General features: G+C 48.7%; 1 protein-coding gene across 1 annotated transcript in view; it reads left to right on the top strand.

Moving 5' to 3' along the window:
• The window catches only part of LOC126529915 (uncharacterized), a 934,270-nt gene that overhangs the window by 531,829 nt on the left and 378,325 nt on the right, over positions 1–24,116 (top strand). Inside the window, exon 22 of the mRNA XM_050177364.3 lies at positions 7,018–7,071. Coding sequence (XP_050033321.1) covers positions 7,018–7,071 — 54 coding nt within the window. The remainder of the gene's footprint in view (positions 1–7,017; positions 7,072–24,116) is intronic.

Genomic DNA, 24,116 nt, shown 5'->3' with positions numbered 1-24,116 from the left:
TGAGTCTGGTCGCACGCATCGCCTACAGCAGCGCGGTTATCGTGGTGGGGAATGCGTGCGGTTGGCGCAGGTATTACTTATCGCCATTCTGTCAACTTTTTCATACTGCTTGCCCCCACAGCCTGATGCTTGACATAGACTTTCTTTGAGTTCATTGTGGACTGACCATATGTTCAGCAAGGGTGTCCGTCTCAAACTGCCTCTCCTCTCCAATCTTCCTAATCCACCCGATGCTCGCCTAAGTCCCACTGGTTTTTCTCGTGTGCCGCCAAGTGTTCTGACGTGTATTGAACTGTCGCTTTCGCCACCTGTTCAGAATGATTATTACATCGCTGGCCCCATTCCTACTGTTGTTTTCACATACACCTGTCTAACGTCACCGTCCCTCATACAGTACTGACTGTTACCGACAACCAGACGTGCCTTCCTCTGGTAAATGTTGACTTCACAAAATAAGTGGTACCACAAGAAGTACCCTTCGCCATGGTCAATTCACAGTTTTGCCATTGACGACTACTGTGAGCCCTTTTAAGTCTGCGACTTGCCCTGATGATGACATTGAAAAATGAGTGCTCGAGACCTCCTGTGCGGCGCAGCTGAATCTCTCTGTAATTCTTGCTTTGTTTGAAGATATGTTCGAATTAAATGACAGTCCCTTGGACCACACGTCCCTTGTGAAGCATCGTACCCACACCGCAAATGCTCACCCAATACACCGAAGACCCTAGCGAGTTGCAGCGTCATCGTGCCAAGCCATCAAAGCAGAAGAGGACAAGGTGCTAGCAAGAGACATCGTTGAGCCATCTTCAGTTCCTGGGCGTCACCTGTCATGTTAGTGAAGAAAAATACGGCACGTGCATACTTAGCGTTGACTGTCGCCACCTCAATCTCACCGTAAAAAATTGTGTGCCGTAGTTCATATAGATGACGTCCTTGATGGTGTCTATGGTGCCAAGTACTGTTCCCTCCGTCGGCAACCTTGGGTATTGGCAAATTGCTGTGCACGATCTCGATCGTGAAAAGACAGCTTTTCTAAAACCGGGTGGACTTAATCAATTTAAGGCTATGCCTTTGACTGATGCAACGCTCCTATCACATTTGAGTGCACGATGGACTGTTTATTTCCAGGTTTCTTGTGGGTGGCTCCTGTACGCTACCTAGATGAGAGTTCAGTGTTTTCGCCTACGCTCTTCGCACAGCTTCAGCGCCTCCAGCCATTATTTATGTTTTTTGCAAGGCAGGCCTCCATGTCAAATTGGAAGAATATTACTTTGGCTAGCGTGAGAAAATGCGCTTGGACCCCACGTCGACGCTTCTGGAATACGATCTTATGCAGGAATAATTCACACCATCAAATACTTTCCTGTCACATTTTTCAAAGCATTCTCAGAGCTTTATGGGACCTTGCCTTGCTTTTGCGCACGTCAGCAGCCTTTTTACACGTGTAGTTCGGAGCGAAAGTACTCCTTTTTTGAACTAGTGTCTAGCTCTTGTTTGGGCGATTTCGAAATTTTGCCCCTGCCTATATGCCCGGACCTTCACTACTGTCACCGGCCTGCTCTATCTTGGCTTTTGTGCTTAAAAAAGCCCACAAGTAGTCTTAAGCGATAGACTTTGAGGCTGTCATCTAACCATATCTATACAGCCATGTCCCTCATACAGAGGCGTGAGGAAGGTTTCCAATGACTCCTTAACCTTCACATGACTGTTGGAACCAGTCTCTTCCTCCCAACGAACGCTTTCCGGAAATGCCACCGTTTGTAGACAGGCGTCGACCTCGCTACGTTGCACTTCCCGTGCTTTGCATTCACCAAAGTGACCCCAACCGTGGCTGGTCGCTCAATTGCCTCTAGAGAATGAACTCTCTGTTCGTACCGTTGATCCTGCCACTCGCTCTCAACCGTATATCGAACGGCCAGCTCTCTTAGCTGTATCGTAATTCCGAAACTCTTCCTCCAAAAAGGGAGAGAATACGCAGGACAAGTTGAAGGGAACCGCACCATACAGCTCATTGGACCAAAATTTACAGTTAAGCTCAACCTCCGCGCAAGCCTTGTCGAAAAGAGCAAGGAAACGTTCTTTTTTTTTCTTTTCGCAGACTTTGAATACGCTCAGCCTATACTCTACCTGTTGCCTTCTAAGATGCAGGATTTCCTTTCGCATTTCTTCCTATCCGAATTCTGTGCTCTTCATGTTTGCGTTCCCGTTCCCTTTCGTACTCTTCCTGTTATTGCTTTCACTCGAGTGATTCTTTACCCTCACGTTGTACATGCTCTTTTTTTTTAATGCTATATGGAACTCCTCAACTTCCTAATCGTATGCCCCAATCACTTCAATCGCGTCAATGACCTCCAGATTTCTCTTTAATTCAGCAATCTGGAGGCCCAGAATTCTGGCCAAGTTTAACAACTCCGGCTTCTTTAGTGCCTTTAAGTTCATAGCTGTCCTTAGTGCTGCTAACTTACACTCCACGACAACATTGACGTACTCGAAATATTCCGTCAACATTTACACAATATCCGTGCTTTGTACTTCACCCAAAAATTACCCAACGACATGTGACATCTCAGTGAAGAAAAGCCGTACACTCACCATATGAAGTCATGAATCCGGACACCTTCCTTCCGAAGTTGTCACCAGCTGCGTCAGTTCTTGCAAGCACGATGCGCGGTCAATTCCATCAGATCCCAACCAGTCACTCGCGTCAGATGATGGCGACTGGCGTTGGCCGCAGGTTGTGTGTCTCCGGTGCCATCCATTTATTGCGATTCCCCCAGCAGCCATTATGGTTCCGTGGCTGGTGATGTGCCAGGTGCCGGGTGATTGAGAGGTTCGCAACGACGACCAAGATATGTCGAAATGGATTTGTTTACAAATTTACACGATCCTGATTTACATGTATGAGCACGAGTACGACCACCAATACGACCATGAGCACACAACACTAAAGATCCAATTTTTAAGCGCTCTTTTGCCCCTTTCCTTCGTCGGGGAAAATCACTGTTCTCGGCCCATCACAATCGTCCGACCGTTCGAAAAATCTCGCTCATGACGTCGCAGTGTTCCGCCGGACTCCGCCTCTAATATCTTTCGCGATCACCCCCGCATACGAGGCAACGACATATCAAACTCGGAACATGATGTCAACGTCGCTCCTACTGAAGTCCTCGTTATTGGCCCCTTTTATCAATTAGTGAGCTCAGCGTGACGGTCCGCTTGTCAGGGTCATGTTCAGATGGAGTGGTCTTCGCGGTAGTTGTTGGTTCCATGGAGGGCGGCGGCATTGTCGCCTCGAAATAAGCTCCTTTGTTTGCGCGTCACAGTCTATGTCGGGTCTAGTCTAGTCCATGACGGCGCTTGTTTTGCCCGTCAGCTTTGGTGACGGTGATTTAGTAGCCAGCTGCCTGTTCCTCAGAAAACGACGATGCAGCGCGAAGGGCCTGTCATAGCTCGAGGTTCGCCGGTGATGCATTATTTGCCGCGAACGGATGCCGGGTACAACAGTGCGAAACGCCAATTGTAGCAACACCCAGCGACAAAGTTACAATAACACCAAAGGCACCAAAGTTGGTGACACGTTCATTAAGGAGCGCCACATACACAGTGCATTCATGACGCAGCTCACTAAAGCACTGGCTTGGAAGCCGTTCCTTGAAAAGCGGCACCTACCCAGTGCATTTGTGGCGCAGCCTGCTAATATGTCGGTTTCTATGCTTCAGAAACCGTTCTGAAGTGCGTTCAATTCACCTTAGTGTCGCAGAAGCTTGAGGGATCTTTTGTCATTGCGGAGCGGAACATCCCCTGTGGCACAGACCTAGTTGCCCAAGTTGGCGTTAAAGACGTTCAACGAAGGGGGACACATACCTAGCGACCCAAATTGTCAGGAAAGATGTTCATTGGAGACCAGCACAGATAGAGTGGCACATACCCAGTACTTTAAGTCCGCGTCATAGAATTTCTTCGCATAGCGGCACCTACCAAGGCCTGCGTCTACAATGATCCTTGTCGGGGTGATAGAGGTTCACTGAAAACCTTTACGTATGTACGCATTTCCATACACTCGATGACCGAAGTTAGTCCAAGCATTGGCTTTTAACTGAGCGCTTTAGCCCGTTGAGGCACTCGTTTCACCACCGACCGCTTCATAGCAGGGTAGCTGCGCAGGACGCACTCTGAGCCAGTTCTATGCCCAATGTGGCCCGGCAATTAGACCCTCTGCAGGTCATGGTAGTCGCGCACAGGAAGCCACTCCGCGAGCTCAGCGCGTCGGCTGCGAAGTGAGTGGCCGTTGCGTGCCGCACTATGCGCGGGCCATTGATGTCTAGCTGCCTTTTTCGACAGTGCTTGTTGTGCGGCAAGTGCCGCGCTCCGCACACCTGGGTGCAGAACGCAATGAATACCGCTATGGCCTAGACGGGGACGGCCAAATTGGGGAGTCCTCGCCGCTCCGGCATTCTTCAACGGGTGTCGCTGCTTTACCAAGTTTGAAGGATTTTACCATGTGGCTACCCCCTCTTTGAAGTAGTACTGTCGCGCCTGAGCATGAACCTGTTTCCTTTGTCCATGCGCCATAATGACCTGCCATGTAATTTCGCAGATAGAAGTCTTCTCCCAGCTTTTGGGTTATGTTCAATGCTGCCTAAGCGAAAGTTGCTGATATTCAAAAAGGTCTATGCACTGTGAGAAATCGCGAAGCCAGAAGTGCTGCTAGTGAAGCGAAAACAATGTGCAACAATAGTTGGGTCTGCTAATCCTGCCATAATCTTTGCCGACTTTCCTGCTATCAATCACATTTCACGAAGATGAAGACGGCTAGTCATGCTTTCACCACTTTATGTGAGGTATCCACACGGAATTTTTTGTTTATTAGAGAATTGTATTTCTTCGAAAAATACTCATTCTTAAAACGTAGACAATTATAGAAAGCGCTTCAAGTTAGATAGACTAGATGAATATTCTCCTGGAAAAACCAAAGGCGTTTAATACAAATTTATTAATTTAACTTTGATATGCGGCCGAGTGCCCCATGACGGACTCCACTAGACCAATGCCAAAAGAAAAAGGAACGAAATAATTCTTACTGTGCGTTGTCCTTCCCTCTTATCCGGAATGTCGTACCTTGCAACCTAGACCGGCTTCTTCTTACGAATAAAGTTATTAGTTTAGCCTATGACTTGCTCTGTGTGTCCTCTTTTTAATTGAGCCGTTCGCTCCAATATGTCTATAAGTAAACACCAACTGGCGGAGCAACGTGTCCTGCTTTTTGAGTTTTGTTGAACGCTTTCAACGCGTAACCATTGAGGACCCCGTGTCACAGAAAATCCGACTTCAGCGGCATTGTCCGTACGAGAAAAATTACCCTGAACCGCGCATTCCAAACCACAGAGGCCTTCCGCGTGGCGCATAAGCGTTACTGAACTTATTGAATTTTTCCAAGTAAAATACATAAGAAAATTCACTAAGCACAACTTACGCGCAACCTGCAGACATGATAGCGTCGGGTTGTAACTTGAATATACGAGAAAACCTAACTCTGTTACGCGGGAACTCTAACACAAGGCCCTTTTCCAGCTGGCGTTCGAGTTATGTCTTAGTATTGCGGTGCTCCCCGTTCGGTTCCTTGCGACACCATCCAGATGGCGCTCGCCTCTGTGCACCTGCGGCAACAGCGGCGCCCGCCGATGGGGGGGAGGGGGGGAGGCGGTTAGAAAAAAAAAAACAGAACCGTAATGCTCGCCTTCGTGCATAGCGTTCACCGCCAGCGTTTCCACTAAACATGACGGCTATATAAGCTGCAGTTGGTAACGGGAAGCGTGAGAAGCAGTCAGGTATCTTGAATACTATCGCGCTCCTGTCTTAAAGGCGAAGTTTCGGCGTCCTCCTACTTTCTTTTTTTAGATTTGGCCGCATCGCAGCTGTATTTCTTTGGTGAGCAGGTTAGGGGCGTTGCAGATTTTCTTTTGTTCTTTTTTGCAGGGGTGCTAGAATAACGTAATTTTCAAGTGAAATTAAGAAAAATAGGACAAAAACGGTTTCAAGATATCCAATCAAATACTAAATATTTGCAATTTTAAAGCATAATGAAAGATTAAGTTTATGTATAGAGAATTTAGGGACATAAGGTATCTTTGGGCTATTTCTTATATCTCATGGCGTTATCAGCTGGATTTTGGCGCGCAAATGAGAAACCGAGAAAAAATCACCTTTTAACTGGTGGCACATTCCAATCGAAAAATTGAATATACAAGCAACGTTTCAGCAGACACGTAATTTTCTGGTGCGGATTGAAGGAGCTAAGTGAAATATTGCCGCCCCACACGTTGTTTTAAACAGCCAACTGCTTGGCCAAAATTGGGACAACACGCAGCCGTAGACCACTGATGCTGCGCTGCCCAACTTGAGGTGGTGATGGGTTCGATTTCGGCCCTACGACGGAGGCAGAAAGCAAGAGCGCGCGCTTACCGTGCACACGTTGAGGAATCCCGGGTGGTCCAAAGTGCTGTGGAGCTAACCAATACGGTGTGCTTCGTAATCATATGGTGGTTTTTTGCACTCTAAACTCCATAAATACTTATATTATGAAACGAAGACAGCAATTTCACAGGCGTCTTAAGGGGAGGCATACTTATTTAAGAGCTGGAAACTAGCATCCTACCCGTCCTTGCGTTAGCTCAAAAACTTCTTCACTTGTGCAAGAACCGCAGGAGCTTCATCCGCAAGTGTCAACTTGCTTCAGGCTTCCTTCGTGTACTATGATAAAACAGTGGTGGTCTCTTAGCATTCCAACTGGATGAATTTCTGGCAATTTCAAATGGTCGAACCTCCAATTGAAGAAGAGTCTAGTAGAAAATCTGTTTCGATTTGTACCTAAAGTTACAAATATTCGCATACTTCCAGTTTTTGTTTTCTAAAATCTAATACCTTTGACTTGGAGTTCTCAATTTCTGGGACGGCTTTTCCAGCCAGTGCTTTCTTTCGTGATTGCTCTAACAGAGGCGGTGTCTGACATTTCTGCAGGGCAAGACAGGTGCGAATGGACCTCAAGGAGCCCAAGGACCTCCAGGAGAAAGGGTGAGAAGGAAAAAAAAGCCCAAGCCTGGTCATCTACGAATTCCAGTGTTAAACTTGCATCGAATTCGGCCAGCGCATTTATAGTGAATTAAAACTACAAGCTATGCGAGTTGGTAGCTGAACATAAGTTTAGAGGTGAGCAGCGCAACTCGAACAAAAGACAAAGAAGAAGACGATGCGAGCACAGACTAAGAACTGGCTTTTTTTTTAATAATTGATTCAACATACAAGGAATGGGATCATGTGATCGTTTTACATTGATATTTGATCGTATTTTTGAAAACATGCAGTACGAATTGTCCTTGCTTGTATCGCACCCGCCGTGGCTGCTCAGTGGCTATGGTGTTGGGCTGCTGAGCACGAGGTCGCGGGATCGAATCCCGGCCGCGGCGGCCGCATTTCGATGGGGGCGAAATGCGAAAACACCCGTGTACTTAGATTTAGGTGCACGTTAAAGAACCCCAGGTGGTCGAAATTTCCGGAGTCCTCCACTACGGCGTGCCTCATAATCAGAAAGTGGTTTCGGCACGTAAAACCCCATAATTTTTGCTTGTATCGCGAACAATTTATCATCAAGCATTGTGCGGAACACTGAATGTCTAAGCAGGGTGGATCATCATCGCTCACAAGCACTTTGGCCGAACAGCTGTCTAGACTGAACTGCGACGCTGGTCGTCTAGTCGCTCGAAGCGAGGCGCCCAGCTTCAAAAATTTTCTGTCACGCTTTTACCGCAGGGCGGCTGCAGCCTGCAATGATGTTCCATTTTTTTTTTATTTGACAATGTCTAGTTTTTACAATATCTCGTGCAAAATGTTTTCTCGCAACTCTTCGTAACAGTTGTGGTGGAAGGTGCGGGGTAATCGACACCCGAAGACCGAGCCTGAACCACATGTTCTTCAACGGAGCCGTCGCCTTGCTGGACTCCCACCGAATCCACCGGAGTTGACTATGTCCCACGACGCAGACGAACAACGGCCCATTCCAACTGCTGCGCCGACAAGTTCTGTTCTGCAACTGAGAGATGCGCGTCCATTCGCCGGAAGATCGGACGAAGACGTCGAGGAGTGGCTCATCCATTATCACCGGGTGAGTGCCGCCGACAAGTGGAACAGCGCTTCTCAGCTTTCGAACGTCGTGTTCTTTCTAACGGATACTGCATTGTTGTAGTTCGACAATCCCGAGGAAACATTCACAACATGGGCAAGATTTGTTTCAGAAATCAAAGAGTGATTCGGCGACTAGGCGACGAAAAAGAAAAGGGCAGAACAGACGCTACTGCAACATGCGCAAGTGCCAGGCGAAACCTGCACGACCTACATTGAGGCGGTAATAAAACTGTGTAGGATGCTGACTCTGGAATGTCTGAGAAAGACAAAGTCGGGCACATCCTGAAAGGAATTGCCGAAGACGTTTATAATTTCCTCATCACAACGGACAACCTGGCTTCCCTCGCTGTCATCATTCGGCACTGTCGCACTTTCGAGCAACTAAAGATGAGGCGCATCACGCCGAAGTTTGGCAGGCTAGCCAATGTGACGAAAGTTGCAAGCGTGGACAGCGACCAGCCCCTTGATCTTGCATCAACGATCCGACAAATAGTTCGGGAAGAGCTCAGTCTGCACGTGCAAGTGACACATCCTGGCACTCATAGCTTCCACCTACCACCAGATTTCGAGCCAAACATGGCATTCTTCTCCCCGTATCCTGCGTCAAGGGGCACTGAAGATTATGAACTCGCGCCTCGACAGCAGCCACGTCTCTACGACAGGAACCTGCTTATGACGCTCGGCCACAACGAGAGCAGCCGCGTTTCTACCCCCGAGGCCCTGTGACTTCTGTCAGGCCGCGACAAGAACAGCACCGACCCTACTACAACGACGTGACTTATGAACGATATAGCGGATTTCAGCAAGCAGCAGACACACGTTATCCACATGACAACGAACTTTCTTGCAGCCCGCAGCCCGCAGCCGCCTACCATTCGTTTCGAGGAAGACGCTGTGAACCGCGACCCTCGCGTGTGCTACAACTGCGGTTCCACAGGCCATATAGCTCGGTATTGTCGGCAAGGCCGTCAATCACGTAGGATACCACCGATGTTCTCGCCACCCAGAACCCTTACTTCATATGACTTGCGGACGACCGATTTGCTTCCAATGAACCACTTCTCACACGAGACCAGACGCAGCGATTCGCCAGCATCTGAGCGGAGTTTGACGCCACCAAATAACCGCCCCCGTCGCTCTCCGTCCCCTCGGCGCCGCTCTTCCTCACCGCCGCCGGGAACCTAGCATCCGCGGTCTATGGAGGTGTGGTCGCCCGATGTTCTTTGCAAGAAATACCTCTGCCTGTTGTGATGTTCAAAAACAAAGTCAATGTCTCGCTTGACGGAATACCGACCATGGCGTTGGTTGATACTGGGGCGACCGTGTCTATGATGAGCCTCGCTTTCAAAAACCGTCTACGCCACAAAGTTATGTTTTCTTGGAACGGCGGTATTACCTTTCGTGGAGTAGGCGGCGAGTGGCTTCATCCCCTTGGTGTTTGCGCTGTGAGTGTTTTGTTGGCTGGGAAAGTGTTTGTGTCGGAATTCCTTGTTCTTTCTCGTTGTTCGCACGATGTTATTCTTGGTATCGATTTTCTTGAACAGTGCGGCGCTTTCGTGGACTGTGGATGTGGCGAAATATCATTGAAGGAGTTATTTATATCAGGACATTCCGAACAAAGCTCGGGTGGTGAAGACAGGGGCACAGACACACTCAATGTTCTTGATGAAGTGATTGCACCATCGTGGGCCTGACGCCCGTTCGTGTTTCTGCAACTACTGTTGATGCTGATTGTGTTGACCTTGTAGTTAGGCCTCTCCACATAAACTGTGCTAAAAAAGATATACTGGTGCCCTGCTCTGTCGTGTGCATGACGAAAGGAGTCGCCACATTGTGGGTGCTGAACTGTTCCGCCACGCCGGTTGTCCTTCCTCGCGGTATGAAAATCGCTCTCTTCGATAAAGCCGCATGTAGCTCAATAGCGGCACTAACTACGGACGTCTCTACGAACAGCGAACGTCAAACGTCAGCGAACGTCAAACACTTGTCCTGGGACACTTGGTCAACAAAAATGGCGTCACACCCGATCCTAGTAAGATTTAAGCGGTGACCTCCTTCAAACCACCGCAGTCAGCACGAGAACTCCGCTTGCATGCGTGCGAAACTTGCATGCGTGCGAACTTGCATGCGTGCGAAAGTGCATTCTATACATGATTTCACTTGCTCCGTATTCCCTATTTGAAGGGCCTCCATTTGGCGTTCTATCATGTCGAGAGCTGCCTGCATACTAGTGCTCATGTCTGCCACCAGCGCGTCCATTTTTTTTGCAGGCGCTCACAGCGCGCCTCTATGTCACGACGTAGGCGGGCTATTTCTATTAGAGGATCGGGATTTGATAACGAATTGGTAATAGGGGAAGAGGTAGGGAGAGATTTACGGGGCGGAGCGAGCTGTGGGGGACCCTCCGCGCGACCTACCTCCCGAGGCGCCTCCATAGCTGTTTTCTTCTCCGGGGTCCGCGGAACCCCTGAAGGGACCAGGGTCACCTTGGCTGGGGCGTTGGTCTGCAGGGCCTCCTTGTAGGGTTGTTGGGAAGATGGGGAAGGAGGGTGCCTCTCTGGGAGGCGCACCGATGCCTCGCGGGACCGGGACCGAGACTTGGAGCGGGTCCGGAACTTGCGACGGGATCTCGAACTGGTCTCCGACCGGACTTGTCTAGTCTCCTTCGTTGGGGCGCGCGACGTTCGGGTCTCCGCCGCATCTGTGGTAGTGGTCGGGTTGCTGGAGGGTTGGAGTTCACGCTGCTCTTTCTCGAGAGCTTTCCGCACCCAAGCTTTGTTCAGTGTCTGCCTAGCACGCCGCGGGCAGTTTGGATCCGCTGTAGGGTGGGTCCCGTCGCAGGATCTGCAGTGTGGGGTGCATGGATGTGACGGGGTGGGAATGTCAGTCCCGCACGTCGCGCAAATGACCACGTGAGGCGTAGGACAGTAATCAGCCCAATGGCCGCGCTTGTGACATATCTTGCAGACCAGTTGGCGGGGTCGATGGGGGTAGCAGCGGAGTTCTGCACCATAGAAATGCACGTAGCGAGGCACTTTAAGTCCTTCAAATGTTACCAAAGCAACGTTGGTTTGACCCATCATTCGTGCTTCAAGTATTTGAGTTCCAGGAGCCAAAAGCTCACCCACTGGCTTGGAAGACGGTGTACCGGGCAAAATACCAGGAACAATTCACTTGCATGAGTTGTCTGGGGCCGCAAAATATGTTGGGATGGGATAGACCCGCTGACCAAGGTTCAGCTCCCTCACCTTGTACAATGCGTTGGCTACGTGTGACTGGGGTGTGCTGATGATTGCCAAGTTCTGCTGAGGTCACAGTCGGAATGCGATGTCCTGACCATCGTCGGTGGTCAAGCCGCCTGCACTCCATATAGCACTTTCGAGTTCTGGGCGCGTCCGCTTATCGAGGCAAAGTCCTCGGTGAGGCCGCAGAATTATCTTTTCATCGTGCAAAGGAAGTTGAGGCAGGTTCTGATTCCGACTGCGCTTGCGTACGGTAGGCTGGGAGGCTTCCGGAAGGCCCAAGCTGTTCTCGGAGGGTTGCGTCTTAGCGTGCGTTTGACGGATGCGTCGCTTATGTATGGCTGTCTTCCAACAGCCACCTGTGTCGTCGTCAGTTTTGTCGTCGTAAATGTTCGGGGTAGCATCTTCCTCCATCTTTTCTCCGGTCGGAGTGCCTACCTCTCGTTGTTGTTAAGGAAAATTGGCGACGATGGGATCGGCGGCCACTCACGCGGTATCCACCTCGGGCGTCTTCGTTGTTGTCGACGAACGCGCGGCGGCGTTCTCCGTCGCTGATTGCGTCTTCTGCTCGTTGGAAAATGACGTTGCGGTAGATAAATGCTCCATCGAAACAGAGCGGTGAATTGGCCGAAGGGCCTTTGCGCGCCCGTTTAGAACATGGGCCTCGGAAGAGCTGGTCGTTTGGGGCTCTTGGTTCATGGTGTAGAAAACACGCCAAGGCAGCTATGGCCCCGGCAGGAGCACACGCGTTGTAAATTCTTCAGAGCTGTAGGGGCGCGGGGAGCGGCAAAAACGTCCCGGGAAGAAAAGGCGGTCGGCGGGCAACGGCGAGAAAGCCGCTTCCCATATGACTCCCGGCGAAAGCGGCCCGGGCAAGGGCGGTCTGTGAAGGTCGCGTAGTCTCGGTGTTTGCGGAGCGCGCCGACGACACGTCCACTCACTTCGGCCGACTGATTGGAACCTGCGCTCCTGAAGTACATTCCACAGTTGCTTGCTGGACGTGCTTCCTCATCTGGGCTGCATTTTCTAGCTCCAGCTCTCTATGGAACGTCGCCATGATTAAAACGCGCGGAAAGCAAACTTTCAAACGCTCGCATTGACGGCGTGTTCGGTTTCTTGCCTGCTCTGCGGCCGCATCTTTACCATAGCGTTCGTAGGCGCGCCTATGTGCGCTATGATAGCGAGTGCGGGAGAAGGCCCGTTTTGTTTTTTCGCGCGGCGCAGATTGCAACCAAATTTGCTGATGAGCTTGTTTATACGTCTAAGAATTAAATATAAACAAAGTTACACGATGTGTTTTTATGACGGGAATCCCGATTTTAGCTTGAGTTGTCTGATTTCACCCTCGAGCGTCCCCCAGACTGTTTTTCAGGTACATACCTTTATATGACATGGCTGGTGCTATGTTCGGCGAGTTGGTGCTCAGTTAATCCAACGCACTGTGGCGCAAAATAAACATCCCCGTGAAAGAAACTCATGGTGCTCCTTATCTCTCCTATTTCTCACGGGTTTATACTTCGCGCCACAGGACGCAAAGTATAAACCAACTTGCCCGACATAGTACTCAAACAAATGCGCTCTTATCTAAGAATATTTTAGCAATCTACGCCCCTGTCCCACAGCAGTCCTCTTTCCAGGATTGTTAAAAACACGTCAATTCATGACGGCACCCGCTTGCTTGTCTTGTCTTTCTCAGCTGGAAACGAGCTTTCCTTCGTAGACAAAGACTATAGTTTACAGAGTACCAGGTAAAACTTACTTCAAGGGCCCGGTATTTTCATTTTCAAACACAGGAATCCTGGCTCTCTTGAGTAGGACAGGTGCTCGACTCAAAGCGTTGTGATAATTGAGCACATGCGACATTTATCTCATAATATAACGGAGGTTGCTTACAATGCAGAAGTTAGGTTATTTTTCACTGTAGCATGTGAACAAATAATCATGATGGACAAATACCAGCCAAGGAAGAAACCTTGTATCCCATATTATTTATTGTTATGCAATGTTGTATACGAAATTAATATTTTCACCGAGTGTTTGTATGGTGCGAAACTGGACGCTGTTCCAACGATGCGTTAGCACAATTAGGTGCCTAAGCAATCTAGAGATAACTATTAGACACTGCATTGTGCAGAATGTGACTGTGAACCACGCTTTATAGGTAGCATTAATGTATCGATTTGCCGCAATGAGAGCGCCCAACTGATATTGGAAGCTTTAGACGTCTCATAAAGAGGGACACCTCCTTATGTGCCCTTTTTATCCCTTTATGGTGCGATATATTCGGAAAAAGAGTAAACAATATTGCTAGCTCATTGTTCTAGGTAAACCAGTTCTTTACCACTTCACAGGAATGAATCCATTTATTTTAGAAATAAATGAGAAATTCGTGTTACCTTTACGCAAGATCTCACCATAATGACGCGCAAACCTATGCTCGTCACTGTGACAAGCTATGCGCAGAACGCTTAATGATGGCTGTTTTTAGCAAACTCTCCTATTGAACTATAAATGTTTATGAAGAACTAATTGCGGTTGCTATGCTTTCTGAGGTGTTTATTGGTGCCATCAGGTTGCATTGTGTGTCATGGGTGATGTTATGGGTTTTATACGGGTGGAATACGATGGGTCAATGATTTGTTCGTGCAGTGTGCAGACGCTTCCCGGGGTTCCGTTGGTCCTTGAAGAAGTGGCGCTCGCAGTTGTGCCGTTTGTTTTTGCCGACTGCGGGTCTCGTCACACTCTCTCTGTTGTACGGGCTATCCTTCCGAGTCGGTCCTTGGAAACGGTTAGGCAGTCACACGATATTGTTTTCTATTTGTTAGCAGTATTTGTTTTCTGTGCACACCTGTCGAACTTAGCACAAAGTGTTTGTAAAAGTGTTTGTGGTGGCAAAAAGAGCTGCAAAAGACGCCGGTGGGGATGTTAAAAAAGATGCATTGGATATAAAAGACCTCCGGGAATTAGTGAGAGCATTTGACATTTTCAAGCGAGACTACACATCAGATATGAGGGAACTGAAGGACAGCGTATCGTTCTGTACGGACATTTGAAATGACGTAAAGGGCATAGCAGATTACATAAACAGCTCAGGAAGGAAATGCATGACATTGTAAACCAGAATAGCGCACTGAAAGCGGAAAATGAAAAGCTCGTTCAGAAGTGTGACGAATTGGAGCAATACCAGCGCCTCAATAATGTAGAAATAAAAGGAGCACTGGTGGGAGATGACCCGGTGAACACAATAAAAAATATTAGGGAAAGCGTGGGTGAGCTTGTCGAAGAAGCCGATCTTGACACGTGTCCCTGGGTACGTGGCTCGCAGCAGGGTGTGCACAACATTATTGCTCGTTTTGTGCGACAGAGCAAACGCAATGCGTTCTTGTCAAACTGCAGAAAACAAAGGATAGACAGTTTAGTGTTTGGAAATAAAGCGAAGACGCCCGTTTACGTAAACGAGAATATCACGCAAGATAATAAGGCGCTGCTTGCAGCCGCAAACCCCCCCCCCCCCCCCCCCTAAAGAAAAAAAGAAAGCTGCAAACTGGAAATTGGTCTGGAGAGACGGCGGGAAAATTTGGCAAGAAAAGATGAAGGCTCGCCTGTAATCCGTGTTGCCACACAAGCAGATCTGAGTAAGGTATGTGCTGATACGGCTGCGCATTCATAGTGGCATACCCTTCGAGCGTAACATCTTCTGAACATGTTTGGCCCTCATTTCGTCATGGGTGATCTAGAGCATAAGATAAATTATTATACGATTGATGCTTTTACTTCTAAATTCTCTCTCCACAATGAATTTTTGCATTCTGCATGTCTATAGCAGAAGCATCAGCAAGAAAGTTCAGGACATTACCCACTTTCTTGGCTCCCGTACCGCATCATTTGGCGTGATAATGTTCTCAGAAACTTGGATTCACGGAAATGAAGTACCGTGTCTACCTGAGTACCATTCTCAGCATTTGGGCCGTAGTGTAAGGAAGGCTATATATTTTAAGGGTACACTTACATGTGAAAAGCTGCTTTACCTATCCGTCATGAATGACGATGTCGAATATTTATCTTTAAGCGTTGGCAAGATAACAGCAGTAGTTTTCTATACGCCACCTCTAGGAAAAAAGAAAATTTTCTTCAGTTATTTGAGACCCGTTTATGTGACAAAGCTTTCAATAGGGGCACATTTGTCATTATGGGCGACATAAATATTGACCTGAAATCCTCAGACCCGTACTCTAGAGAATTTACGCCCCTGTTCTCAACGTACGCCTGTCTAAATTACATAGATATACCCACTATAATCACAACACACAGTGCTATGTTATTGGATGTCTGCATAACAAACAGTGCAGATTATATAAAACCGGGTGCTTTTTCTTCCGATATTAGTGACCATCTGCCAGTCTTTCTACTGACTACTCGATATGAAAATAAGGCTGATGAGCAGGTATCTTTTCTACGAAACTCAAATGATAGCTCATTGAAGGTATTCGTTAACTTAAATCAAGGGCATGACTGGAGCGTTATATTAGAGCAGAGCCATGTCGACATTGCACATGATATGTTTTTTCGCATGATCAATAGCTGTTTTGACAAAGCATTTCCACCTGAGAAAGACGTGGTGCGTAGAAATAAAAATTCAGGAAGCCTTGGAAAAAGAAAAGTCTATATCAGCGTATAAAGGATAAGAACAAATTATACCACGAATTCCTCAGTCACCCGGATCCTGAAGTGTTTTGTAGGTACAAGAAAATTCCAAAATTCTCTGAACAATGATTTAAGAAAAGCTAAAAGTAATTACTACACAGAAATTTGAGAACATTTGCGACAACCCTAAGAAGGTGTGGGAAATGGTAAATACTTTAACAAATAGAAAGAAACAGTATGGTGATAGAAAAGAAATGACTATAACTAGTAAAACTATTTGTGTTGAGGATCTCGCTAACTCAATGAATGCCAATTTCTTAAATGCAGGATGTTATGAAGAGCCTAATGCAATTGATTGTGAGACTAATATAACAGCTATACCCATGTTAGAACAAACAATATTCATGCAACCAACAACTCCTACCGAAGTGGAAGCGTCCATAAAACTGCTGAAAAGTAATGTCGCCTCTAGAATTGACGAAGTTGGCTCTAAAGAATTAAAGAAAATCTCTCAACTTCTTTCGGGGAAATTGCTCACATTAGTAATCTCGTGCTAACAACCGGTGTTTTCCCACATAAACTTAAGATAGCACGAGTAAGAGCTATATTTTAAGGCGGCGATAGAAATAATTTATCAAATTACCGAGCGATATCGGCGCTCCCCCTTTTGTCGAAAATCCTTGAAAGTCTAATTAAGTAAAGGCTGATTTCTTTTTTTGACAAACACAAAATCTTGTCTAGCAGCCAATATAGATTTAAAAAAAACCGATATACTGAAGAAGCGTTGTGCTGTATTAAAGATAGCATACTTACAAACATTTACACTAAAAAGTTAACACTTGCTTTAAATCTAGACTTAAAGAAAGCATTCGATACAATAAATACGATATCCTACTGCACAAGCTGTCCAGATATGGTGTGCGCGGAGTTGTACTAGAGCTCGTTAAAGACTACTTGATTGGCCGCTATCAAATCGTGCATATAAAAGACACCACATCATCACAGCTAAAGTTAATACAAGGAGTTCCACAGGGGTCAATATTAGAACCGTTTTCTTTCTTGTTTACAATAAAGACATTGTAACTATACCCAACTCTCCTGAACTTATTATGTATGCCGATGATACTAACATCTTTTTTAAGGGGAAGCTCAAACACTTTTCCAAAAAAATGAGTTCCCTGCGACATTCTACAGTTTTCAGTCCATTGAACATGAATATCTCGTATAAAAGGGGCGAAAACAAACAAAAGCGGCTGCTTTTTGCAAGAAAACGCGCACCAGCACCTCAGGGCATCGCGCCAACGCCGTTGTTGCCCGTGATTGGTTCGGACCCGTGTAACATCATTCACGGGGATCGCCGGTCGGCGCCGCCGTTTCAGAGCGTAGCACGCTGTTCTGTTGTGGCTTCACAGCTGAGTTGTAAGCATTATGGAACATTCTCGTGTCTGAGACAGCTTGTATTTTTGTCGTACATGTTCGAACCAACAGCTGATACAGAAAACGATGGCGGCAACGGGGGCAATGACGATGTCGATTGTGCCAACAGAGAGAGCGATGTTTGCACCTTCTCGCGCGTTTGAAATCTTAGCTGGTACGCATGTTTTTTCATGCAGCTGCAAGTGCCAATGACACGACAAAAAACGCGTTAAAGTGTCACTGGGAACTTGCTGCTGGAAGAATGCCGAAGCACTAACTTGTCATTAAATTGTAAACACGGGTACAATTCCGCGATGTCAAGCACACTGCCACTGCTTGGCTAAAGTTCCGTGGTTTTTTGCGTGTTGATCAACACCAGCTGCCTGTGCCACAATGGCTACTTCAAACTGTTCAACATTATCTGCCTGTGTCACTCTGGCTGCTTCAAATTCTTCAACTGGCGACGGTGGTGGAACAGGTTCATCACGGGCTCGATTCTCAAGGAGTTCTGCTAGAACCTGAAACAGTGCAAGGCATGGATGTCATGAATTTCAGCATATCATGCATATCAGCAAACATGAGAGCAGTTGGATTACTTACAGTAATTGAAATACTGTTTTAGTAATTTATGTGATCGACTAGTTGTCTAGTGATTAAGTATTGTATATTATTTTGTGTCTGTAATTTCACGGCTAAAGTAATTTATTACTTTCGTTAAATATGCACCAGTAAGCTCTGTACGGTACCAGAACGTTGGTAGTGAGGTGAGGTGTAGTGGAGAAGCATGGGAGGGGGGAGGGTGGCATGAAATGTCGGCAAGTGTATGTTACTTTGAAGAAAGGTTGGCGTCCCTTTATACTTTGATTTTTGCTTCTTGTATGCACGAAAACGTTTTGTAAGCAATCGTAAAGTAATGCCATTACTTTTTTGAAAACGGTAATTGGTAATGTAATTCAAATAAAAAAAAATTAAATTATGGGGTTTTACGTGCCAAAACCACTTTCTGATTATGAGGCACGCCGTAGTGGAGGACTCCGGAAATTTCGACCACCTGGGGTTCTTTAACGTGCACCTAAATCTAAGTACACGGGTGTTTTCGCATTTCACCCCCATCGAAATGCGGCCGCCGTGGCCGGGATTCGATCCCGCGACCTTGTGCTCAGCAGCCCAACACCATAGCCACTGAGCAACCACGGCGGGTGTAATTCAAATCAATGAGCGTAGTAAGAAAGTAATGAGTTATGCAATATAATTACTTCCAAATGATAATTTTGCCATGCGTGATGGATAGCTAGTTCTCTAGGAACAAGGGCAAGAAACATTTTTTGTCCAGCAGCGATGCCTTGTATTGGGCTAGACCACGTCGAACGCTCACAAGTTCAGTACCTCACAACGTTACTTCATTATTTGAGCCCGTTCGCCTTGCCACGGGCGCGGCTGTGCCGACGCTCGTTTTTGCGACATTTCGTTGCTAGTAGCAAGCTGTGAGTGCGAATTCTACCAAAGGAAGTTTTTACACGCCGAGTTCAACTACTCTAACGCGAGCATGAAAATATTACCGTAATGCCTCATGTCGTGCGATTCCAACATAAATTCTGAACAGCCAAACCTGCGGGCACCGCGTGGTAAGACGAATAACAAATATCACTGGATGCGCAAGCGTACCCCCGGCCAGTTATTTCACCTTATCAAAACAGCGCCGAACAAACAGCCGTAGTACAGTGTTCCGTGACAAAGCGGAGTGGCAAACTGGATGAAAACGGCAAGCACTTCGCACGCATGTGCATATTCCCGGCTGTGCCTCCACCTCGCTTCGTCATAGGCCGCTGTAAGGCCGTTTGTTAGGCACTCAGGTGATCATCAGCTAAAACTGCCCGTGTGCACATTAAATCCCTTACCTCACGCTTTCTCCTCTTGGCGATGGTCACTCTTGGAGGTGGCGAGGTGGTTCTCTTGTGGGAGAATATAGACGGAATACCGCCGGGCTTCAGTCGCGCCGATTTAAATGGAATACCGATTGCCCGCATGTCAAGCGCCTTGGTAATCACTGTCATGGAAATGGTCCGAGCACAGTACAGTTGATTTCGTCGGCACGAAATTCTCTCTCCTCACTGCACGAAGCCACTGCGCTGCAAGCTTCTTGTCCTTCGGGAACATGTGAAACACCACATCGTCTCGCCCGCCTGTGTTCGCACAGCCGAATGCTGCACAGAACGAGGGCATGTTGGGGGCCCTTGGCTGTAGGCGCTCACGCAGCACAGAAAGGAAGCACAGTTCAGGCAAATCGCAAAAGAAGGCAAACGTCAGCGGTGGCAGATTTCTCGTAGCGTCGTTTAGTAAAGCGCAGGACGGAAAGAAACACACCAGCACATGCCAGCACGCCGGACCGGCGGCACGTTCTCCGAGAATCACGTCACTCTCGACGATTTACTCCTCCGGCTGCCTCCTCACCCGGCGCTCCGGCAAGCGACGGGGGCGTGTCCGCGGGGCTGATATAGAAAGCGATTTCCGTCCCTTATATTACCAAAAAGAAGAAAAAAAATTCAGAACCGTAAATTAATAGGTCTGTTCTTCACAACCCCAGCATGGAATTTGAAAACCGTTTCAGTTTCCCTTTAAGTCCACAGACCTAACAGATTTAGGAAGAACGGCCAAAGCCTACCTTGCGTCCCTCGCGGCCTGGCTCCGGGAAAATAGGCTGCAGCTAAACATAGCGAAAAAAAGTACATAATATTTCGTGTACTTAACAAACCACTAAGTAGGGAAATAGTTTTATCTTTTGAAGAGCAACACATAACCTGGGTTAAGAAGCAAAACTTTCTTGGTGTTTGGTTCCAAGAGCACCTTTCATTTAATGTACGCATTAATAATTCAGCTACCGAACTCTCCCGATTTGGTGGATGTGTACTGAAGGCACTGGGCAGTGGGCATAGTGCTGGTGTGCTTGTGCAAAAGAAGAAGACGACGAGAAGTGCTTGCTTCCCTGTTACGATATAGCGCCGACCTCTTTTAAGCCTAGCGCTACAACCTATAACTAGTGACCCATCTGCTAGGTGAACACCCCCGTTGCATTTGGTGGAGCTGCTAGGTTTCTCTTCTACATCCTGGAACTCCGCAGCCGAACGCTACCACCAGCTGTTGCAATGGATGAACCAGGACCGTCCCAGGCTGCCGCTCCCGTGCCCCCCACCATCGTCTGTTCTGGCGTGATCCGGCAGCGCGATCCGGCTATATTTAGCGGCACAGACGACCACGACGTGGAAGACTGGCTCGCCGAATATGACCGTGTAAGCGCCTATAATAAGTGGGACGACCGCGCCAAGCTCACAAATGTCATCTTTTACTTGACTGACGTGGCAAACCTATGGTTCCGCAATCATGAAGCCGATTTTACCACCTGGTCGGCTTTCACGGCGACTTTGGCAGAGGTCTTCGGCCGTCCCGCCATTCGCCGGCTTCGCGCTGAGCAGCGCTTGCGTGGTCGAGCTCAACGCCAGGACGAGACCTTCACCAGTTATATTCAAGACGTCCTCTCGCTATGCAAGCGCGTGAACTCATCTATGGACGAAGCTGACAAGATCAAGCACGTCATGAAAGGCATCGATGACCATGCTTTCCAGATGCTCGTCGCGAAGAGTCCGCGGACGACTGCCGAAGCCATACAGCTATGTCAGCAGTACGACGAGCTGCGCAAGCAGCGTGCATCAACACGCGCTGCTCAGCAGGACACCACGGATCTGTCTCCGTTGGATTTCGGCCGCGACGCTGCCGACATCTCTGCTTTAATGCTGGAGATAAAGCAGTTTGCCGTCAGGAAGTTGCCCGCCAACTCTCTCTGGCGAACAGCACACCCGAGCCGTCGACAACCTCGGCTCCTTCACTTCGCCACGTCATTCAGACCCAAGTTGCCGCGGCGCTGCCATCTGCCCCTCCTCTGCAGCCTGCAGCTGGGCCGCTAACGTACGCTGACGTTGTCGCCCGGCCTTACGCTCCTCCGGCTGCTGATGCCTACAGGGCCACTGGCACCTTCCATGTGCCGCCGCCCCCTTCACGCCCGATGGTCGTGCCTTACTCGGCCGCTGGAGCCCCTGTCGTCAACCCGTGGCGTACATCTGACAACCGGCCAATATGCTATTTCTGCCATCTTCCGGGCCACGTAGCACGATTCTGCCGCCGTCGCAGCCCCCGTTTACCTGACAGTGGGGGCGCCTCAAGCTACAGGCCTGCTCGACTTCCGCGTCAGGACCCATCTAGCCTTCCTCCGGACTCATCTTACAGTCGCCTCCCTTTCGATGCCCGTCGGTCACCTTCCCCACGTCGCCGGTCCATTTCCCCGATGGTTCGCCGACCCAGCCCAGCCCGAGAGGAAAACTAACAGTCGCAGTTCCAGAGGCAAGAACTGCGTTTACGTCGAACATTTCAAGGCCTCATTCTAACCCGGCGAATGAAATTGAACTGTCCGTAGACGGCGTCAACGTACACGCACTTATCAACACCAGAGCCGCCGTTTCTATTATTAGTGAGAAGCTTTGCCGCAATTTGAACAAAGTGATCATTCCGCTTACCTCTCTTTCTCTGCGTACGGCAACCTCGCATCGCATTCAGCCTTCCGCGTCGTGCACAGCCCGGGTTGTCATTGAAAACGTTATGTATGTTATAGAATTTGTCGTCCTATCTCGTTCGTCACACGACGTTATTCTTGGACGGAATTTCCTATCTGCCAATCAAGCACTTATCGACTGCGCTCGTGCCGAACTTACATTATCAGTGCCGTGCTTCGACTCTGACGACCATTCTTCTCCTAAAGTTGTTGCCGCCTCTGACATCGATATCGCACCTTTCTCCGCCGCTCTGGTTCCTGTGTCATGTAACTCTGCTGCAAACTCATCTGTTCTGCTTACACCGTCGGCCACTTGTGCGCGCCGCCGGAACTTTCTGCTTCCGTTTGCTGTCGTCACTTTTTGCGACGGTTCTGCTGCCCTTTACGTGTGCAATCCGTCCACCTGCCCATCATCTCTACTCCGCGGCGAGTGCCTGGGTACCGCTAAAGCTTTCGATAGCGTTCTCCTGGCCACCACGTTTGGTGATACGGCATCACTTCCGATTTGTTCCGTCACTTCTCCCGCCGCGACTAATGCCCCTGTAGACATCTTCGCTCGTGCCGTCGACGCAGAACTCACACCTGCGCAGCACACAGAAATTATCAAGCTCCTCCAACGCTTTCGTTCCTCATTTGACATTGGCCAACCATCCTTGGGCCGATCGTCTGCAGTCGTTCACCGTATCGACACCGGTCCACATACACCATTGCGCCAGCGCCCGTATCGTGTGTCGGCTGCTGAACGCCGTATCATCGACCAGCACGTTGACGACATGCTGGAGCGTGGCATCATCCAGCCCTCTAACAGTCCCTGGGCATCTCCGGTTGTCCTCCTTAAAAAAAAGATGGCTCCATTCAGTTCTGCGTCGACTATCGCCGCCTTAACCGAATAACGCGCAAAGATGTCTATCCTCTGCCGCGCATCGACGATGCCTTGGACTGTCTGCAGGGAGCGGAATTCTTTTCCTCGCTTGATTTGCGCTCCGGGTACTGACAAGTGCCAATGGCAGAGGCCGATGGTCAAAAGACAGCCTTCGTAACGCCTTATGGGCTATATGAATTTACTGTCATGCCGTTCGGCCTCTGCAACGCGCCTGCCACTTTCGAGCGAATGATGGACGCCATTCTTCGAGGGCTAAAGTGGAAAACGTGCCTCTGCTATTTGGATGACATTGTGGTTTTTTCCACGGACTTTTTGTCGCACCTCAACCGCCTCGAGCAAGTACTTGCGTGCCTCTCCACTGCAGGACGGCAACTAAATTTGAAGAAATGCCACTTCGGCGCTCGTACGCTTACTATTCTCGGCCATGTAGTGTCAAAAAACGGTATCCTTCCGGACCCCACAAAACTTAACGCCGTATCCGAGTTCCCTAAACCAACCACCATGAAAGAGCTTCGCAGCTTCATCGGCCTATGCTCATATTTCCGACGCTTCATCCGTAACTTTGCCTCTATCATTGCCCCCTTGACGCAGCTTCTCACCGGCAGTTCTGACCTATCAGCCTGGTCCTCGGCGTGCGACGACACATTCCAAGAACTGCGACGCGTTCTCACCTCGCCTCCAGTACTGCGACACTTCGATCCCTCTGCTCCAACTGAGATCCATACGGACGCTAGTGGTGTTGGGCTCGGCGCTGTTCTTGCACAACGCAAGGATGGCTTCGAAGAGTACGTCGTCGCGTATGCCAGCCGCACCCTTACCAAAGCCGAGGCGAACTACTCGGTTACTGAGAAGGAATGTCTGGCCATCATTTGGGCTATCGGCAGATTTCGTCCTTATGTGTACGGGCGTCCATTTGACATCGTTACCGACCATCATGCCCTATGCTGGTTATCTTCACTAAAAGATCCAGCTGGTCGGCTTGCCCGTTGGCATTGCCCCTACAATAGTACGACATCCGCGTTGTTTATCGCTCAGGCCGAAAGCATTCAGACGCAGACGCTCTATCCCGGTCACCCCTGCCCTCTGGTCCTGTCCACTCCTCTATTTATACCTGCGGTGCCTTCGCCCTCAACGTTTCTGACATGCCGTCAGA

The sequence above is a fragment of the Dermacentor andersoni genome, chromosome 5, assembly GCF_023375885.2.
Source record: "Dermacentor andersoni chromosome 5, qqDerAnde1_hic_scaffold, whole genome shotgun sequence".
In the NCBI taxonomy this organism is placed as follows: Eukaryota; Metazoa; Arthropoda; class Arachnida; order Ixodida; family Ixodidae; genus Dermacentor; species Dermacentor andersoni.
This window is presented reverse-complemented; position numbering and strand designations above follow the sequence as displayed.